Consider the following 22051-nt stretch of genomic DNA (forward strand, 5'->3'; position numbering starts at 1 on the left):
TTTGTGTAAATGATAATAACCGATGATAACATGCTCTTAAGGTATATTATTCATGGATACAGTGGCAAAAGATGGATAGTGTTTTATAATATAGAGTTAAATCTTGGCTTTTTCCACCTTTTCCCTTAGAATTAACCAAGATATCACTCTTCAAAAGCACTTCTATTTTGCATTCGTGCCTGGGAATTCCAGCACAATCTTTGTACAGGAACCCAAGTGGAGTACTCCTACCAAACACATAAGTAAGCTATGCAAGATAGCACAGAAAGAAGACCTGTAGATTATTAACTCTGTGGGACTGATTGTGGACACCTTACAATGGTGATCACGTGCAAAAGTAGTCCCAATACATGCTCAGCAACATGAAGAAGGGATACACAGTCATGGCCCTATGTGTCTCAGAGGAGCAAGAATCATGTCATAAAATTATCCCCTGAGTTCTCACCTTGCTACAGCTTTTCATGCCAGTTTTTGTTTTACATTGTTTAAATTAGAATTATTAACATTCAAATTATATGTAAAATCTGTGCCAACAATTTTTAGAGCATTAATTTGTTGCTACCTACAGTTGTGTGTCATCAAAGCTTGCACACTTACAATATATATTATAAACTACCACTAATAGGGAAATAGCAGTACAAATCAGGAATAACTGATTAGAAAAATACAGTTGTGAAATGAGAATAAATATTGCAATGCTTTATGAAGAGCACTCCAGGATGAAATTACAGGAGTTCAGTGCAAGTCCCGAACTGTGAATATTGTTGAAAAGTGCCTCAGAATTACATGCAATTTGAGAAAAATTATTGCAGCCACCTTTTGTTGTTCTTTTTAATATTCCTAAAGAATAAGTAACAGTAAGTGCTGTAGAGATTAACACAACTTTAGCGTTCTTTAAAAACTATGGTAAATGTGACCAATTAGCAATTCAACTGGATATGCTTTGTCAAGATGTGACTGCAAGGCCAAAAGTATTCATTGCAAATGAAACTTAGGATTCTTTTAATAAGCATTTCAATTACGTAAGTGTCTCTTGGTTTTATAGAAGTTGCCCCATGGAGAAATAAGCACAGTTCCCGCGTACTAGTCAAGCTTTACAATACATTTTTATGTATTGGCTTCTCAGCAGCATTTGACGAAAACACACAGGTTGCTGATTTATAATCATGAAATTCCACTGACTCCAGTGGGGTTACACAAAGCGTCAGTCAGCTCAAAGTTCAGCTCAGACAGTATCCCATAGGAAATCCACTCATGGGCTGCTTTTATCTTTTTAAGGCTCCATTCTTCCAGATTCAAGAATAACTCATGTAGAACAAAGGAAACTGTACAATTGAAACACACAGAGTTTCCTATGAATTCTTCCATCATAATAGTGAGGTTTCCTTCCTTCAGAAGAAGTCAGCAGTTCTGCTTTCAGAACCTGTGGATTCCTGGTAATTTATCTGGCTCTCACTGCAAGGGACAGCCACACAGATTCCCCTTGTTTCTGCTTTGCTAGTAGCCTGCTCTCACTTGTCCCTTCAGAGCATGGCATCTGCAGAATCTATGCTTCCACAGGCATATTTGAACATTTGAACCTGGAATCCCCCCTCAGGGACAGTTTCACAGGACAGAGGAAGAAGCAGTCCTAATTTATATTCACCACCAGGTGCTTACCCACCCAGATTTGCAGAGTCAAACTTCCTTGGAGCCCTTGTGGGGAAGTTTAGATGGTAAGGGGATCCTGCCACGGGGGCAAAATGTTTGCTGGCCCATCCGCCTTTTACACACAAACATAGGATGCATAGGGCCTTCGAGGAGTAATAGTCGCAAGAGTGTAGCTTATTCATTAACAAAGAAGCAGCCTCCTTCTGAGCAAGAGGAACAGGTAGCTTTCTTGGCAATGAGTAACTGCCTCAAGCTGTTTCCCTACTCTGCGGGTTCCGATGATGCCATTTCTTTACTATAGTGCCTGGGCCCGCCCTAGGTGTCACAGCTTCGGCATTAACATGCGAACATAAGAAAGCATTTTCACAACATAAGGGGTGGATTTCCTGGTGCAGAAAGTCACTAAATATGAGTTTTTTTATGACAGTGGAGCCTCGAAGAAGGATCTTGCAAAAAATAAAAAAAAGATGGGTGTGAAATGTGATAAAATATCACAGCTAAACCTGAGCATACTGTTCACAGGAAGCAGAGAAACTCAAACTTGCATGAAGATTATGTTTTTTCTTTGTACTGATCACTACTACTATGTTTTTATCATTAATAAAAGTAGCTGAGACATTTGAATTTCAGCTAGATTACAGACCTGACAGTGAAAGAAGTGATGTTTGTACCTAAAACACTGAGTAATAGTTCAAGTTTACCCTTCTCTAAAGAGTCCCACCAAAAGGCTTTTCATCATTGTTTGTATGGATGAAGGTGGGTATAAGTGCTTCTCTAAATTAAAGATGCTCTGGAACAACTTCAGTTTGCTCAAATTATTTTAACAAAAAGACTTTTAATTCTGTTCTTGCTGCTTTATGCTTTGTGCTGCCTTTTTTGTTCTTTTTACCCACCCTTATTGAAGAATATTTTTTATCAAATTCTAAATATTTTAACATAAACAAGAAAGAGTGCAAATTGTACACAATGGGATGAATTCCATCTTTGTGCATCTCTTGATTGATCACTTAATGCTCCCATTGGTGGCAATGGGAGCCCTACATACCCTTCTAAGGGCAGAACTTGGGACCAAATGAAATGGAATTGAAGATGACATCAAGCATCAATTATGGATTAATTATCATCTGGAATCATCAAAGTCTAGAAAAATAGCTTTTGTAAGGATGAAGAAAATTGCCTGTCTGCCACCAGACCCAGCATCATGGATGCCAGCTAAATATCTATCTGATTCCCAGAATCATTCATCACCTTTATGTTTTATATAATAATTACCAGTCATTCCCGTTGAGCTTCTCCCACTCCCTCTGCACCACCAGCCTTGACCCCACTCTCCTCACATTTGTTTTCTTCCCCCACTCCTCTCTCTATTACATGCTACACACTGAGAATGGAATACTCTATCAGCCACCATCATCTTCTCCCTACAATCGTTTGCGTGAATATACTGGAACCATCCAGATATACACATATAACCACGCTATCTTACCACTGTGAGTGAGCCTTATCTTTCTCACCTCATCACCCCCTATTGCTACACATGCATATTTCATCACATAATAGTTTGCAAGCTTCACGAGGCACAGGCCATGTCACATCTTTTTATGGGTCCTATAAAGTGCCTTAGCACATTTTTGGATGCTGTATGAATAAAACAAAAATATTCGGATTACCTATGTCAATAATGCAGAACATGGGTCTGGTTCAGATACAGGTTAGCTGACCAACTCTGAGGCTGTTTACTGTAGAGCCTATTCTGAGTCATTTTCCCATCAGCATATCATATCATCTACATAGTGCAACATCTAAGTTTCAGGGACTGTTGGACAAAAAAATCAACTTCTTCAAAGGTCATCATTAAGTAATGAATTGTGACAGTTTTGGAAATAAGCCACATTAGGTTGAGTAGCTTTTGATATGCATTACATTATAATTAATTTTAGAGCTAAATTGTAAACTAGTGCTAAGTATAAACAACAATGTATTCACTATTCCAGACAAAGCTTTTCTGACATTTCCTGAGCCTGAGGGAATAGCCTATCTCATGCATAAGTGAAGCTTTCCGTTGGAATAAACAGCTGAATGAATAAGGAACATTTATCTTATGTCTCAAACTATGTCTTGAGTGTGTCATTAAAATATGTTGTAGTGCTTGAATTAAAAATTCAGTTTTACTAGTTTGCTGGTATTCTGGTAGATTATTTAACTGCTCTTATAAAAGCATTCTTCAAAACACAGTGATCTCTTATGCATATCAGAATGAATGAAAAACAAGTTCTTAACTCTTTATAAAAGGGTTATGACATTACTTTATATTTACCTAGTCTCTGATTAAACTATCTCAATAGGTTGTTATAATGGGCCACCCTGATTAGGCAACTTCCTGTCTTAAGACACAAACCCAGAGTATCCTCAGACATAGTAAGTAGTTTGTTTGTTTCTTTATTAAAAAGCCTCCACATTAAACAACCAATTTGTGTTGGTCCAATTTGTGTTGGACCACCCTTGAGTGGTCACTTAAGACAAGTTCAACCCTAAGTCAATCAGGGTTTCTCCTTTAAATCTGTGATTCCTTTTTTGTTAAATTTTAGAATTGGATACCTGTAATTTTTTTAAACAACTGATATGACTAATCTCAGGTATGTCTGGTCATGATCAGCTTCTTAGAGCATTAGAAACCAAGGCTGACACTGGATTCTACCTAGTCTCCAGCAAAGTCAAACATGAAGAATTTCAGGAGCTGCTTAGCATCTGCTCATTGGAAAATGTTGCCCCTTTTTATACTTGTTGTGCTAAGGGAGCTCCATACTTTTAATGGATCATCATGAAGCAAGCTCTGTGACTGGCTCATCCTTAATCCAAGGAAATACCCAGACACACATCAGCTAAGAGAGAATGGTTAGACAACAGGGCAAGAATGAAGACCAGAATGCAAGATAGCTAAAGAGGTGAGCATGTAAATATGCCATTTTAGATGGCTAGATTGCATAGACACTGAAGAAGACGAGTTTACTGTTTACTGTCTTTTCTTTTTAGAAACATCTGATCATATAAGAGGGACCCAGGAAGAAAAGCTTTATGTTATATCCAAGTTGCATTAATAATCCATTTTGCTTGGCCAGTCAGCTTCAAATTGTTTCAACAATACAGTTAAATTGAATATCTGAAAGTTAGTGTTGTTTGATTGTGTTAACAAAGTGCATTTGGCCTGCTGTCCAAACAGTGCCATAGTGAATGCAATCTATAAGATGACAGAAGTGGATGCTGGGATCCATCTGGTGCGTGCTCTTCTGGAGCATGACAAAAGTTTATTGGAAGCATGGATGCCACAATGGAAAGATTCAGTGAGAGAACCTATCATCATCATCAGTAATGAATGAGTATGATAGTATTTTGTGTATTGAGTTTACTGGTGGAGCATTGCCATGTTCTGTTAAAGATTCTGTCCAAAGGACTCACCAGGAGAATTGTATGCAGCAGGTAAAAATGTGGATAGGGTCTCTGGCGCAGTTCAACTAAATGATGTTCATTTATGAAACAAGCCTCAAATTGCAGTGATACAGCAACATAAGCAGACCTCCCAATAAAGTCATCACACAGAGCACCACCTTCCGCAAAGCAAGCGGCCTCATACTGTTAGTGGAAGGTACAGTATTATAAAATACATGCAAACTGTTCAGCATCTTGAAGTGGCATGGAGTATTTAGCTGAATTACTGTCTGTTTTGCTTATTTTTCAGGGATTTTAAAATGGGAAGAAAATAATGTGTAGGGCTGTTGCCCCTTTCATTCATCACTTTGGACCCCATCAGTTTTTCCCTGGTAATGTATGGTATATAATATTCCCTGTAGGATCTTGTCTTGCAATCAAGCTCAGTGTAATTTCTTCCTCTAACTTGACTAGTAATTTGTTCTTATTAAACATACTTTATTTCCTTTGTGCATATAGAGATCAACATGAAGGACATTGCTGCAGCTGCATTTGCTGAGAAGGAAGGGATAAACTGCATCCAGAGCTTTGCATAGCGAGTAAACATTGCAACCAGCTTGACATGTTTCTACTTGTCTTTCTGCAGTGTTTCCTATCTCTCTCATTACATATTACATGAACATGCACTCTCTCTATTATCTAACAGAGCTAGTGTGATGGGGTGGATTAGGCCCAGAGGCTCCCTGCTGGAGACCTCAGGGTCCTGCCACACCCATCCCAAGAAAGGAGCAGTGGAGAGGTCCTCCAAGCAGGCTAGAGTGGCTGCAGGGGAAGCAGCCAGTCAGGGCCCAGGAGGGCCCTATAGAAAGGACCTACAGAATCAGAGACCAGGCAGTTCCTCGACAGTTCATCAGTACCTAGTCATCTCACACCCATTGAAATCAATGGGAGTTCAGCAACTAGGTGCTTTTGGACAATCCCACAAGGTGCCTATTTGCCATTTAAGGTGCCTAAAATATCTTTACAAAATCTGGCCCTTAGCAATTGGGAGAATGGTCAGGCACATTTTGGCACTTGCTAAGGATTCATAAAGGCAAAAGTAGAGGAGTAGAGGATGGCAGAAGAGAAAAGTAAGGAGATGTTTAGTAAACAAGCTAAGGAGCTTGTAAAACTCTCCTCTCTGTCACATCATCTGTGGTGCTGTGAGTGTGGAAAGGCTTCCCTGCACATTGCTGCTGACAATTTGCATTATCTATTTCAAGTCACTTGATCTCAGTCCTATAGCGCTGGCATTGCATCATTTCTCCATTGATTTCAACAGGGACTGCTGGACTGTCAGCATTTTTGAAAATCAGACAACTTATGTAGACACCTAAATGTGGACTTAGGAACCAAACTGTAGGCATTTACTTTTTAAAAATCTTGATAATCTTTCAACGGGTCTGCTCCTTTATCCAGATCTGTTCCTTTATAGTATTTATTTAATTGGCTTCATTATTCACTTAATAATATGGCATAAGAATGTAGTCACAGGAAGAATTTACTATTTTGGTTGCAAGCAGTGTTCTCTTTTCTTACGTACAGCAAGGGATTGTGTTCTCCACTCACAAAGCAACTGGATATCTCAATGAGTTGTGTACAAGCATGTGAAAACATTTATGTGGAAGTCACACGTGGATGTAAGGAAACAATTATTTCTGGATAATAAAATACACATGCATGTGCCTAAGAGCACAGTAATTCATATTCACAAAGATACAAATACAAGCTGTTCCATTATCTCAGTGAGAAGCCGTTATAGGAGAGAACTTGCACATCAAAACCTACTATTGTCTCTGCTTTGAGAGACCTTAGTGTCATTCTAATGGAGTCAGATAGGATCCATTTCTCAAAAATAATGATTATTCTTTTACACAGAAATTACAGTTATTCAAAGAATATTTTTGTCGTCTCTTGAAATGATTACATTACATTATCCTATATCACATAATGCTTTAAAATTCATTTTATTCAGATATTGGCTGAGATACTGTAAACTGTATTGCACTGCAAGACATACTGCAATTTTCTTAAATGCGATTATATTTCTGACTATTCAGTATAATGTAATCTAATGTGTTCTTGTAATAAGTGTATAATAGGTGTATAATAGTGAGATTCTGGTGTAATGGGTGACGAAAACATAGGCAGACGTTATAAGCTTAATTTGCATTACAGATCTCTCAGTGGATCCACATTCCTTTCATCCATCTGCTTAAAACCAAGAGAAGGAAAACAACAGAGAAGAGTAAAAACAGATATCCACAGAAATATTGGAAAGAAAACAGTTATCCCCTATAAAGCAATAATTGCCTTCATGAGATGGCATCCTGCCATATGTAATTGTGCAACGTTATTTAAAACAATGGGAGTAAACATGTATTCAAAGGCGCAAAGTGTTAGTGAATAGTGTGATGTATACAAAGGGCTCACATTCATAATACTCATATATGTTATCAGATATGAGGCAAGAGCGACTGAAAATAGAGAAATTGCACCTTCAAGACTCAACTTGCTTGTATGAAATATTTATATTTGGTTTATATCTGTTTCACTGATGAATTTCAGAAGTCCTAACTTACATCCACCTGGTGGCAGCCTTGCACATAGATCCTGGATTGAGTTTAACAGACTACTGACTGGAACAGCCAGACTGGCTGCCACAGTGCCACACTTTGTCTTAGCCAATCTTGACAGTGTGACTGTGGGGCAGTGATGCAGACAGTCAAACATGTGGTGGAGGAGTGCACAATTAGAAGATTAGAGGGTGGACTACCACACCTTGCCACACCCGGTGATGCAACAGTTAGATGGTTGAACAATCTCGATATCATCTTGTGACTCATATCAACGAAGAAGATGTAACGCAAAAATAAAATCAATCATTATCCATGGGTGTTAATCCAGGGTTGCAGTGTTCTTGGCAAGTGAAGATTTTTTCACCAATGTGACCTCTTCAAATATTCCGCTGGCATAAATATCCTTTCTTTCAACATCAGGCATTCATCTCTTCTCTTTAAATCTAACTTTTATTTTTTCTTGACCAAAAATGTTTATTTACAGCCAGTACAAAAAAAATGCCCACATTCCTATTAGGTTGGAGTGCTCTGTGACGCTTTCCAGGGGTACCCAACATTGTGAGGCAACTCGCTACCACCTGCCCTTAGGATTGGGAAGCCTTGTCCGTGCCAGTCATGGGTCAGCTCCCCAACTCCACTGGCTGCAGGCAACACAAGCACTCCTATCTAGGCCTTGCAGGCCTCAATGTTATTCTGAAGATTAGAGACAGGAATAATAATATTGTTTATAAGCATTAGTATTATTATTACACCATTGTATACTAGTTGTACCTAGAAGCCAATCAGATTGGGTTCCCATTGTGCTAAGCACCGTGCAAACATATAGAAAATTGCAGTCTTTGCCCCAAAGATCTTACAGTCTAAAAGACATGAAAAATAAATCCATTCTTTTTGGTTTCAAAGTGATTGCCCTGTGAAGAGCCAGCATGTAGCTGAAAGTTTCCATAATAATAATAATAATGATTAATAATAATAATTAATAATTGATTAATGGGAGGTTATGGCATGAGTAACATTCACAGAATAAAGTTGGATTATTTCCAGTGGACTGGGGTGATAGATTTGTCATTGGCCCAATTCATACATGTGAATGGACTCTGGGGGAAGCACATTTGCTATAGTAAATCCTAAAAAGGGGATCCACAAATGGAGCACAGTGTTCCAGCAAGGAGAGGTCATAAAGAAGGCCCTGTCGTTGATTATATACGAGAGGATGAGGAACCTTTGCATCTCATTTGGCTTTAAGAATATGAACATCTTTTTACTGAGAAGTACGAGTTGCCCTTATTATTGTTCTGTTGTCTTATATATTGTTTTCTATGAAGCTGTGCCCTTGCATTCCCTCAAAACTATATGTGCCAGTTGTGTCATGCCAAAAGTAATAACAGCATGTCTGTTTGTTCCAGCAATGCAATTATTTGGTCTCACTTTATAAAAAATTGCTTACAGTGGAAGTTCCAATTGTTTATCATAATCACAATATTTCTTTTTAGGGCCTGCACTAGACAACGCATGCTGAGTGGATCCTTTGAGGGGCAACCTGCAAAGGAAAGGTCAATACTTAGTGTCCAGCATCATATACGGCAAGAGCGCAGGTAAACACAGACAGGAAAAGTGTTTTAAAAATAATCTTAAAATAAATTCAATGAATAGTTAAACTTGCACAATACCTAACTCATCTACAACAAGAATGACTCACGCAAAGAACTAAATTGTACATTTTTGATCGTAACAATAATGAAATTCATTGAGGTACATAAATGGGGAAAAGGCCTTTTTATTTCAAATGTCATTTCCTTCACTGACTGCAGAACTATCAATTTAAAGATCAGAAGGAAAAGAAATTGGTTTATGTTAGATAGGCTTAAAGACAATTGAAGAACATAAAAGCTTCTCATGTAAGCTAAGGAAAAATGATAAGAATTTGAGATACTGTATCTGGAGAGCAGTGCTTTATAATGGCCATCATATAAAGGTCAAGATTTGATCTTGAGATTTACTATCAAATTGATTATGATTGTTTCAGGTCACTAAGACATGGTTCCAACAGCCAGCGAATCAGCAGGGGAAAATCTCTTGAAACCTTGACTCAAGATGTAAGTCCAAACAAAAATGATGGTTTTAGTTTTGGAATATAGTAAAGATTAATATGCCCTACAATCACTGTACAAGTCTAATATAACATTCACTTTCTAATCTGTGGCTTGAGATCTTATTAGGAAATCAGAAAACAAATAGGATAATAACATTAACATTATCTTCAGAATACACACCACATTCACACATGTGATAGATTTCCTTATTTTTAAACACTTGCTTACACAGCAAATTCACTGAAGCTGCAGGTAGTACTGGTCCACTACTTTGCCATCCAGGGCAGCCTACCTTGCATGTCCCCAGCGAAAGTTTAAAAAATATCATCAGCCTTGTGAGACTTATTGGATAAAAACCTTGCCATTTCTACCAGTTTTGAAGGGGTATAACAGGAACAAGTTTCACTGTGGCATATTTTCACAGACCGATGACATTTTCACTTCTGGAATTTTTTAATGAAATTTTGCTGAAGTCTCTGATTTTGCCAAGGAGAATTTCAAGACCAAAATGGGAGTTTTCAATCCCTCTAGTCCTATGCTCTCATATTCTTTTGTAGATGTGCACTGAAGTAAAGGATAAGTAAAAATAAAGGGTGCAGCTTTTCTACTATTACTTTGCCTAGGGCCCGAAATAACTGTCAGCACATAGCTGCACCATTGCAAGCTAAGGAAGCAGTTGTGAGTCTGAGCAGGTACCAGATTGCTTCCCCATTAGAACCAGCTCATCTCCACTGGCTCTGACGGTTCTGACACCCTCTACCCACTCCCTGCACACCTGTTATATAGACACTGTTCTCTCCCTGTGTTTGAACCAGCAATACATGCAGCCTGCTCAATAGACTGAGAAAGAGCCTAATGCCTCCTATTCCCCTATGTGAACGCAATCTTGCCCTTAACAACTACGATGATGTTCAATAAAGATAGGAAGAGTTAGTGAAGTAATAAAGTTGAATTCATTGGGATTGCACCAGGGGAATTAACATCGAAATTTGATTCACTGAAAGTAACCAAGCATATGTTGTAGCACATACCATCCAGTATGCTTGGCTTACATGATTCATAGTGCATTTAGAAGTGAGGACTTTACAATTTGAATGCTTCAGTGTAAAATACTGTATCTTGCTTTCATCTTTAAAGGAAAAAAAACACATTTTAAGTAATTGTTTTGCCTCTAGCATTCTAATACAGTGAGATACAGAAACGCACAGAGAGAAGACAGTGAGATCAAGATGATCCAGGAAAAAAAAGAACAAGCTGAAATGAAAAGGTATTTACAAACCAAAGGTTTGAAAGCGCACTTTTCAATTTGAAATGTTGGTATTGTATGATGGAAAAAAATAAATCTAACAGCTGCAATGAAATAAAAACAAAATGATAATGGATATTTTTGATGGATGTCTTTTGCGTAACATTAAATATATTATGTATTATTTTTTAAAAGGAAAGTCCAAGAGGAGGAGTTGCGAGAGAATCATCCATATTTTGATAAGCCACTTTTCATAGTTGGTCGAGAACATCGATTTAGGAACTTTTGTCGAGTAGTTGTGCGAGCTCGCTTTAACGCGTGAGTGTATTACTTTTCAATAGTGAGTTTGGCCAAATACTTCCTTTACAGGCTAGTCTATTTATTTTGAAAGGAAAATATGTGCAACTAGCCCATAGCAGCTAGAAGTTAAACTAGCCGTGATATAATCTCATTGCTGGAGAAAAAGAAACCAAAAGACATAAGCTCATAAAGACAGTCCAAGATCATGAGATGAGATAAGGAAGCTGCAGGCACGAGGTAAGAAGAAAGGGGTGAAGCTTCAGCTGCCATCTTTAAGCCCCAATGAGCCAGCCTGTCACAGTAGCCAATGAGCAAATTGGGGACAGGAGTGGAGAAAAGAATGGTACCTAAGCGTGTTGATGTCAGGCCTGCTCATCCTAAGTAATGTGCATATGTTTACTACATGGAATCCTCTTAAAGTGAAACCTTCCCCCACAACAGAAGAATATCACTATAAGCAGATGTTCATGATGGGCCTTGCCCTGAGAGGTGCTGAGCACCTTAATTCCCATTACACTCCTCTCAGCACATCTCAAAGTGGGATCATATAACCAGAATTTCATTGTGCACAGTGAAAAGCCCTGAAACAATTGTGGGCTTTCATTCTTCTTCACTACAAACGGAGTTTCCCTACATCCAAGTTCACTATGACTGGGTTCTTCTGTAGGTATATTTGCTCCTCTCTTCTCAGTTTCACAGTGCAGAGGCCATTGAAGGCAACCAGATTTACACCACGTAACTGGGAGCAGAAATTTGTCCATACCTGGGTTTAAAAAGAGGTTATTTTGAGTTTGATAGCTGAAGATTGTTAGGCTTGGGAGCTTTTTATATCAGTGGATTTAAGGGTCAGGAAATTAGATGAGAAATACACCTCTACCTCGATATAACACTGTCCTCGGGAGCCAAAAAATCTTACCACATTATAGGTGAAACCGCGTTATATCGAACTTGCTTTGATCCACCAGAGTGCGCAGCCCCGTGCCCCCGGAGTGCTGCTTTACCGCGTTATATCCGAATTCGTGTTATATCGGGTCGCGTTATATCGGGGTAGAGGTGTGTCTGTGAATATTAATGAGAAAATTATTGAACTAAGTAATTAAAGAAGATTGGACCAAAAAAGTGAAGCCACTTTACACCAGCTGAGGACCGGCCAATAATTGTGATACAAGAGGAAAGGGCTTTTAGGGAAACTCTTTGAAACATGAAGTTGTTTGTCAGGGGGTTGTTTCGCTCAGAAAATCGAAACTGAATGAAGTAAGCTATTAATTGTAGAAGCTGGACTCAGACTTAATTACATTTTAAATTAAAAGTTTTTAAAAGCCAGTCTAGAGCTATCTTGCTCAGAGCTGTGCCATAAATTAAATTATGGCTAACTGTTTTGATTGGTAATTTGAACTAAAATTACCTGTCACAAAAATTGGGTAAGTGAAACTTAAAACAACTTTTTTATAAAAAGTAGAATTTGAGCATTAAGTCATAGAATATGTCATGCATGTCAGGCATTAAGCTAGACAGTTAATTGTTTTGAGGTGATGCATGCACACTACAATTATAATAACGGCCACTAAAATGTAATTTAAATTGCTGAATTTTAAATATCTCATTTCCTTTTTATAGTTCTAAAACAGATCCCGTTACCGGAGCTGTGAAAAATACCAAATACCATCAGCTCTAGTAAGCATTGCAAAAGTAATTTCATTTGTTTGACTGTGTTTTGCATATCAATGTGGATTATACTTTTTGGCTTAAAATGTCTCTTTTTCTGTGTTTGTTTTTTTTATGTTTGTTTGTTTGGGTTTGTGGGGAGGGGAATTGTTTTGTTACCTTTGTTTGTTCTGTTACTTCTCTAGTTTTACTATGCATTTCTGACATGTTGAAACTTTTCAAATGCCTCCTTCTAGAGTTAATTGACTTTTCACAGAAAACACTTTAGCTGGACTGTATTTTTAATGGACATTTGATGACACTGGTTAAGTTTCTCTTTAATGATTGTCCTTGCATATTTTTGACAGCGATTTGCTGGGATTGGTTACTTACCTGGACTGGGTTATGATCATTGTTACTATATGCTCCTGCATTTCTATGATGTTTGAATCCCCCTTTCGAAGAGTTATGCGTGCTCCAACACTCCAGGTAACATTACTGAATCATCTCACATTTAATAAAGCACAACCATCTTATTTTTCTCCACTGCTTATTACTAAATTATGATTTATCTCTGCTTTGATTTTCAGATTGCTGAATATGTTTTTGTAATATTCATGAGCATTGAGCTTAATCTGAAGATTATGGCAGATGGCTTGTTTTTTACACCAACAGCTGTCATAAGGGACTTTGGAGGAGTCATGGATATATTTATATATCTTGTAAGTTTTCATAGTTAAATACTTTTTTGTAACATTTTTAATTTTAATCTTTCTGAATATGTATTTATTAAACCTTTGGGGACAGTTTTTTAAAAATGAAATCATGCAGAACTGTGAGGGTAATTTGAGCACAGTCACCACAGTTTCACATGCAAACTTGACAACTGCAGTTGTGTACTTAGGTATCTGAATATTGACTTGCATCCCAAATTGTGGTAAATTCATGTAGGTTTCCCATTGCATAGTAATTTCTCTCTGTGTATATATTTATTTATCTTATACATCTGACCTGCTTTCCTTCCATCTTTAGATCCAGATCCTAGATCCTGGACCCTGCTCTATCCCTTTTATGCAGGGGAATCCGCTGGTGTAGCTGGCTCTTCACCATTCATTCCTTGCCTTCCCACCTCATCCCCCAGTTCCCCTCTGTAGAGAGGGCATTACCAGATGACGGATGTTAGGCTTGAATCAGACCTGGTTGCTTATAGTAACTCTGGTCAAAAACACTTCAATAGAAAAGGCAGTTGTGTTGAAATTGAAGCTTTTTTGCAGGAATATGTTGATTTTAACTAAATTTTCAGTGGGAAAAAGTTGAAATGAATCATTTTGACTTTTTCCTTTTGTTTTTCAAAATGTTTCATTTCAATAAGCTAAAATGTTTCATTTCAACTGTATTGATTTGATTCTTTTAGCTTTGACTTTTACATTAACTTAAAATATCTTTAATATATATTTACATATACATTGTATTTAAAATCTTATATAATACTATAATGTTTTGACGACATCAAAATGAAACATTTTTACCTTATTGAAGCAACGCATTTTGATAGTCCCAAATCACAATGTTTGTTCTACAGGAAGTTTCAAATTTCCAGTTTCTTGTTTAGGTTCAGAAGAAAAACAAATTGCAAAATGTGAGCATTCTCATGCAATGGAAATACTATTTTCTTAACAGCTCTAAATTCTACCTTCCTTTTTTTGTAAAACACTATGCCCGCCAATGGCAATAGATGAGTAATAAATATTAATAATAAGAGATTATACCCAAAAAACAAACAATGAAATCAGTGACTAATACAGTACAATATAAAATGGTTTTTCAGTCTGAACTGAGCTGCTAAATGAAATGAATTTGATGGGTTTGATTAACTCTTGGAGAGATTAGTCTGTATCCCAGATGTGCTGCATATAATTTGTCATGATCAATCTGTACTCCGAGTTTCTAATAGCATTGGTTTGTCAAAATTCCTCTTTTTGTTTGTGTGTTTGGAGGAAAATCATGTTTTATCTAGGTCTTGTAAACATTCCTAGAATATTGAGAGGATACCAGAGAAATTCAGTAACATCTGCTTATCCGTTTTGTTTTGCTAGGCTGGTTCTTTGTTGTTTTTGATTTAGTTTTTTAAAAATCACAAGTAATTTTTTTGTTGTTTTTAATCATATTGGCAATAATCAGCTGGGTCCTGCATTCCTTGTGCATCTACAACTAAGTAATCCCCCTGTCTAAGTCACACTTTATATTAAGGATACATTTATAAATAAGAATATAGAACTTAAGAACAACGATACTCGGTCAGACCAATGATCCATCTAGCCCAGTATCCTGTCTTCTGACAGTGGCCAGTGCCAGATGCTTCAGAGGGAATGAGCAGAACAAGGCTATTATCAAGTGATCCATCCCCTGCCATCCAGTAGGGTGACCAGATAGTCAGTGTGAAAAATTGGAACAAGGGGTGTGGGGTAATAAATACCTATATAGGACAAAGCCCCGAACATCAGGACTGTCCCTATAAAATCGGGACATGTGGTCACCCAATCGTCCAGTCCCACCTTCTGGCAGTCAGGGGTTTAGGGACACCTCAGAGCATGGAGTGGGAAAAAGTATATATAAAATATTCTATAAAGAGTTAAGAAATGCTTAACTGACATTTTAATAAATAGCTAATCAGTTGTTATAAATTGTTATAGAGTCCAGCAGATAATACGTTGTTTATAAACATGGTTCATAACTAAGGCTACGATTTAGTCATGGCAGTCACGGATTCCGTGACTTTACCAGACCTCCGTGACTTCTTGGAGTTCAGCTGTCAACAGCTGAAGCTGGGGCTGGAGCCGAGGCTGCGGCTGGGGCTGGAGCCAGGACTATGCTCCCCTGCCCTGTGGTGGGGGCTACAGCTGGGGCCATGTGCCCCTGCCTCGCGGCTTCCACCGGCGGCTGCAACCAGGGCCATGCACCCCTGCCCGCGTCAGGGGCTGCAACTATCCCTGCCCTGCGTCGGCTGCAGCCGGGGCTGTGCGCCCCTACCCCGGGGCTTTCACCAGGAGCTCCAACTGGGGCCATGCACCCCTGCCCTGCCTAGGGGGCTGTAGCCTGGGCCGTGTGCCCCTATCCTGTGACTTCCCCAGGGGGCTGCCACTGGGGCTGTGCACCTCTGCCCCGCATCTTGTACGGTTATTTTTAGTAAAAGTCATGCACGGGTCATGGGCTCTGTAAATTGTTGTTTGTTGCCAGTGATCTGTCTGTGACTTTTACTAAAAATAACCGTGACAAAATTTTAGCCTTATTTATAACCATCTATAGCACCTTCTGTAGACATGGCATAATCATCTATGATACATGCTATTCATGTCTATACCATGGTTATAATATCTATTAATCATTTTTAACACTATATAAACTAGATATGCCTGTTCCCTGAATATAAAGCATGACCTTTCTCTGTCTGTTTATCTCTGTATATATAACTGTATAATATATGTATATGTTTGTATACGTGTGTATGGCACTCATTTTGAAGAAGCTAGAATAATCCTCGTGTTCAGAAAAATGCAGGAATTACATTGTGCCCCTGAGCAAGGCTCTTTAGCTCAGGTTTTTAATGATATATATGCTCCTAAAGATGCAGATAGGTACCTAGTGGAATTTTCAAAAGTGCCTAGATGCCTAACTCCCACTAGGGACTCCCTCACCGAAATCCATCTAGGCGCCTATGTGCATCTTTAGGCACTTAAATACCTTTAAAAATCTAGCCCCCTATGCCTTCTTTTCCCACAAGCACACCCAAAAAGGGACAATTATAATCTTTTAAGGAATACGTACACATTTGGATTGAAGTTCTGTTTTATCATAATTTGTCAAATAATATTTTGTAATGTGGATTGCTCATTCTTTCTCCATCCCCACCCCCTCCCAGGTAAGTTTGATATTCCTTTGCTGGATGCCTCAGAATGTTCCTGCTAAATCTGGAGCTCAGCTCTTAATGATACTACGATGTCTCCGACCCCTTCGCATTTTCAAACTGGTGCCGCAAATGAGGAAAGTTGTACGAGAGCTGTTTAGTGGCTTCAAGGAAATCTTCTTGGTATGTGCCAGTTATTTTGTTCCTATGCTAAAACAAGATGGAGAGTAACAATGTAAAATGTATTTCTGTAATTCAGCTTTGGTTTTTACTATTTTTTTTACCAGCTGCACTCTGTTTATACCTCACAGAGAAAATGCATTGTACACTTACCATTGGAGTTTAAAAAGTAACAAGTTAAAAAAGAAATTACCAATATAAAGTGCACTCATTTTCATTCATATTTAATAAGGATGCAGTAATAATTATTTCACAAGTGACTTTGTTTATTCAGCATATCTTAGTACTGATGTAGAGAGCAGGATTATTGAGAGATAAAATAACGCAATTTCCGCTGGGGGAAGAGGATGAGAGACAGGCTGCTTACGTGGCTGATCTACAGAAACCTAAGAAAACTCTTACTTGCGGAGACGAGAGTCTCTGTCACTCCCAGTTCTTGTTCTGAGACAGTTGCAGGGAATCCTGCCCCTGATTGCAACTCTGGGAATGGTGGTGGGTAGGGTGGCCTGGAAAACAAGAATTCTGTCTCAGACATTTTTTTGAAGTTTTGGCATTTGGTTTCATTCCTCACTGAGATAAAACCAAGATTTTTTGAAAAATTTTGGACAAATGAGAGAGACTCACACACACACACACACACACACACACAGAAACACACACCTCCTATTCAGGATAGCCAATAACCCAGTAGATAGAGTGCTTATGTGGGCTACGGGAGACCCAGGTTCAAATCTGTGTTTTAGTGGTGGGATCCCAGAACCCATTATTACTGCTCTCTCTCTCTCTTCCCCCCAAGTGGTGTGTGTTTGTTTGTTCTAGAATTTTTCCCAGGATCAGGTCTCAAGACCTTCAGAGTGTGATAAGATTTTAGACTGGGCATGAGGGTTAGGAATAAAATCTTGCAATTTTATCTTATATATTTATTATATACTGTGTTATGTATTCATGTATATTGTTTGGTTATAATACACAAACTAGTCTTTTAATAAAGGGGCAAGGGTCATTAGTTTAAGGCCAGTGTTTAACTTACTTTATATCTGTTACAACCTGTTATGATGTAAACATTTTAATTCATTTATGTCTGACTCTTGCAGGTAGCTGCTCTAGTGTTACAGAGCCAGACAGCCAGCAGAGGCAGCACATGTTAATGAATAAGGCCTGATCTAGCAAAGCACTTCAGCATGTGTTTAGCACCTGAGAAGTCCCATTGAAGTTAATAGGAGTCTTCCCGTGCTTAAAGTTTGTACAGCACCTACTGCCGTGAGGTCCTGGTCCCTGAGTAGTGCTTTGAGGTGCTACCATAATACAAACAATAAGAAGAGCGTCAGTGATTGCTGGGTCAGGGCCTACACTAAAGGCCAATAGCATAAGCTTCATAGGAAAATCTACAAAGAAAAATAACCCAGTGCTTGTCTGATTAAAAAGCCAAAATTAGTATGGAATGCAATGATATTTCAAGTTGCTGAAATGGCATCACCAAAAAGATATAGTAACAAAAGTTTTAAAACTTAAAAAAATACTTTTATTAGTTTCAATTGAGACATTATTATAAAATGATGCATTGTTATTCATAACACATAATGCATAAGTTATAATTCATAACACAAAGAAGTTTAGGGAGAGCCCCATGTTTAAAAGTTTGGAGCCAGACCTCCCAGTGCAGCCAAAGTTGGAAGTGCACGGGCTAAAAATTCAATGGAGCAGGGATTGTTCCTGTCATAAAATCCTCCAGGTCAGCATTATGCCACCAAAGGCTCATTCTTGGACTGCACCAGAGGATCTAGCCCTTCACGTCTAGTCTGTAGGAGAAAAGTTTGACTATATTTACATCACTTTCACAGGTGTCCATTCTTTTGCTGACATTAATGCTTGTTTTTGCAAGCTTTGGAGTTCAGCTTTTTGCTGGGAAACTGGCCAAGTGCAATGATCCACACATCATCGCAAGGGTAAGAATTGCTTTTCTATTTCAAAATACTAGTATACTCCATCCTCTCTGCGCAATGGAGGAAACAAGTAGGAAAAACAACAAGCATTCAGTATGAAAAAGAGAAACTGTGTGGCATTTCATGTATTCAGAAAAGGGGGGGGGATTTCTATATTCGGTTGCACAATTAGAACAAAATGTTTTTTTTAATTCAAGCTGAAAACAGAAAATAAGCAATTATCACCTGTTGATCCCCAGTAATGCATCTGGCAAAGTGCATGCAATAGAGAAAGATGTGCTCCCAGTCCTAAGAAGCGTAAGCCAAAATTTTCAGACCTAGGTACCCACAGTTGGGCACCACAGGGTGGGATTTTCAATAGTGCCCAAGTGACTTAGAAACATAAAAATGACCTTGACAAATTGGAGAACTAGTCTGAAATAAGATGAAATTCAGTAAAGACAAATGTAAAGTACTACACTTAAGAAGGAAAAATCTAATGTACAACTGCAAAATGGGTGGTAGTACTGCTGAAAAGGATCTGAGGGTTATAGTGGATCACAAATTGAATATGAGCTAACAATGTGATACAGGTGCCAAAAAGGTAATATCATTTCTGGGGTGTATTAACAGGAGTGTTGTATGTAACACACAAGAAGTAATTATTCCATTCTACTTGGCACTGGTGAGGTCTCAGCTGGAGTACTGTGTCCAGTTCTGGGTGCCACATTTTAGGACAGATGTGTACAAATTGGAGAGACTCCAGAGGAGAGCAACAGAAATGATAAATTGTTTAGAAAACCTGACCTATGAGGAAAAGTTAAAAAAAACTGGCCATGTTTAGTCTTGTGAAAAGAAGACTGAGGGAGGACCTGATAACATTTTTCAAATATGAAAGAGCATTATAACAAGCACAGTGATCAGTTGTTCTGCATGTCCACTTAAGATAGGAGAAGAAGTTATGGGTTTAATCTGCAGCAAGGGAGATTTAGATTAGATAGGAGGAAAAGATTCTAACTAGAAGGATAGTGTGACAAAGTTCCTCCTCTATCTTGGAGGGTCCTGCACTTATTGGCGGATTTTCTTGCCTCAGAGTTTCACCATGTGGGTTGGGGAACAGCCCAGAGACCTTCCCCTCTGGAAGAACCCACAGTCCAGGTCAATTGGGAGGTTTGAGGGGGAACCCGGGCCCACCCTCTACTCTGGGTTCCAGCCCAGGGCCCTGTGGACTGCAGCTGTCTATAATGCCTCCTGTAACAGCTGCATGACAGCTACAACTCCCTGGGCTACTTCCCCATGGCCTCCTCCAAACACCTTCCTTATTCTCACCACAGGACCTTCCTCCTGGTGTCTGATAACGCTTGTGCTCCTCAGTCCTCCAGCAGCACACCCTCTCAGCTCCTTGCGCCTTTTGCTCCCAGCTTCTCACACTCACACCACAAACTGAATTGAGCTCCTTTTAAAACCCAGGTGCCCTGATTAGCCTGCCTTAATTGATTCTTGCAGCTTCTTCTTAATTGACTCCAGGTGTCCTAATTAGCCTGCCTGCCTTAACTGGTTCTAGCAGGTTCCTGATTACTCTAGTGCAGCCCCTTCTCTGGTCACTCAGGGAACAGAAAACTACTCATCCAGTGACAATATATTTGCCCTCTACCAGACTCCTGTACCCCACTGGTCTGGATCTGTCACAATAGTTAATCTCCAAAATAGGCTTCCAAAGATGGAATCCCTGTCATTGGAGGTTTTTAAGAACAGGTTGGACAAACATCTATCAGGTGTGGTCCCGGTGCACTTGATCCCACCTCAATATGAGGGGTGGACCTCTCCTGGTCCCTTCCAACCCTACGTTTCTATGATTCTATAAGCCTTGCTGATTTTCCATAGGATTTGTGCTCCTAAAGATAGGTCGTCACATAAAATGCTGCAGCAGTGCAGCTACACTGGTGCAGTTATGCCACTGTAGCACTTCAGTGCAGATGCTACCTACACCAACTGATGGGAGAAGCCCTCCGGTGTAGTTAATCCACCTCCCCAAAAGATGGTAGCTATATTGAGGGGAGAATTCTCACAGTGTACACCGCAGGATAGATCAATATAACTACGTCACTCAGGGATGTCGATTTTTTACACCCATGAGCGATGTAGTTATACCAATGTAAGTTTCTAGTATAGACCTTGGCTAAGACTAGAGTCACTTTAAAAATCCCACTGCCCCTGGAAAGTCAGTTGGATTTGAGCTCTTAAGTCACTTAGGCACTTTTGAAAACCCAACCCGAATGCCTTATTTGTGCATCTAAGCAAAGTGGTTTGATTCTCAGAGGTGTGGAACATCCCCATCTCTCCTGAGGTCAATAAAACCTCTGGGGGTGCTCAGCACCATAAATAATCAGATTGTTTTTGCTTAACAGCCTAAATATGGGCTTGGGAGCCTGATTTTAAGACCCCATGTTTGAAAAGTTTGGCCATACTGATTTGCCCTTACAGATCTGCAGGAAGCCTCCTCCTCTACGCCCCCTTGTGCTTCTACAGGGGCCTGTCAGAAATGTAGTCTCTGCACTTGGGACAGCACAGGAACTATCTCCTCCCTGCACTATTGGAAGTACAGATTGTCTTAAAGGAGACAAGGCAATGGGGCTACTTGCCACCTTACCAGGAAGATGGACCTATTGGACCAGGAGAAGCAGATTGCCCTATCCCAGGGAGTGGTGCACATCCTAACCAGATTGCTCAGTGACGGAATGAGCTTCACTGAGACAAAATTCCTCCTGCAGACACCCTCGAGGACAATGCAGGGCTGTGCCAAAGTCACATAACTGAGTCTTAAATTAGACAGTACAGTAAGGGCACAAACATGGCATCCAGCTTCATAGCCAAATTCTTAACCCAGGCTTCATATGACCTCCCTTTCTTCACTTCCACTGATTGAGAAAACAGTTGGGATCACTTAGATGTCTAAGAAGCAGTAATTGCAGGTGCAATGAATTCGGGGCAAAAAATTGAGCCTACAGTGTTAATTCATAAAGGGAAGTCAGTGTTTCCAAACCAGTTATAGTCAGTGTACTGGGAAT

At 39.2% G+C, this 22051-nt stretch overlaps 1 protein-coding gene and 1 long non-coding RNA gene across 4 annotated transcripts in view; both read left to right on the forward strand.

Moving 5' to 3' along the window:
* Positions 1 to 22051, forward strand: part of NALCN (sodium leak channel, non-selective) — a 361008-nt gene that overhangs the window by 303960 nt on the left and 34997 nt on the right. For all 3 annotated transcript variants that reach the window (XM_065592295.1, XM_065592302.1, XM_065592310.1), the window contains 9 exons: positions 9188 to 9289; positions 9721 to 9790; positions 10963 to 11054; positions 11229 to 11351; positions 12951 to 13007; positions 13346 to 13466; positions 13568 to 13699; positions 16897 to 17064; positions 18903 to 19007. In XM_065592295.1, coding sequence (XP_065448367.1) covers positions 9188 to 9289; positions 9721 to 9790; positions 10963 to 11054; positions 11229 to 11351; positions 12951 to 13007; positions 13346 to 13466; positions 13568 to 13699; positions 16897 to 17064; positions 18903 to 19007 — 970 coding nt within the window. The remainder of the gene's footprint in view (positions 1 to 9187; positions 9290 to 9720; positions 9791 to 10962; positions 11055 to 11228; positions 11352 to 12950; positions 13008 to 13345; positions 13467 to 13567; positions 13700 to 16896; positions 17065 to 18902; positions 19008 to 22051) is intronic.
* On the forward strand, positions 4445 to 5471 carry LOC122172504 (uncharacterized). The gene is made up of 3 exons (XR_006172879.2): positions 4445 to 4595; positions 4684 to 5293; positions 5387 to 5471. It is a non-coding gene; the product is annotated as an uncharacterized LOC122172504 (long non-coding RNA).

Source organism: Chrysemys picta, chromosome 1, assembly GCF_011386835.1.
Source record: "Chrysemys picta bellii isolate R12L10 chromosome 1, ASM1138683v2, whole genome shotgun sequence".
In the NCBI taxonomy this organism is placed as follows: domain Eukaryota; kingdom Metazoa; phylum Chordata; order Testudines; family Emydidae; genus Chrysemys; species Chrysemys picta.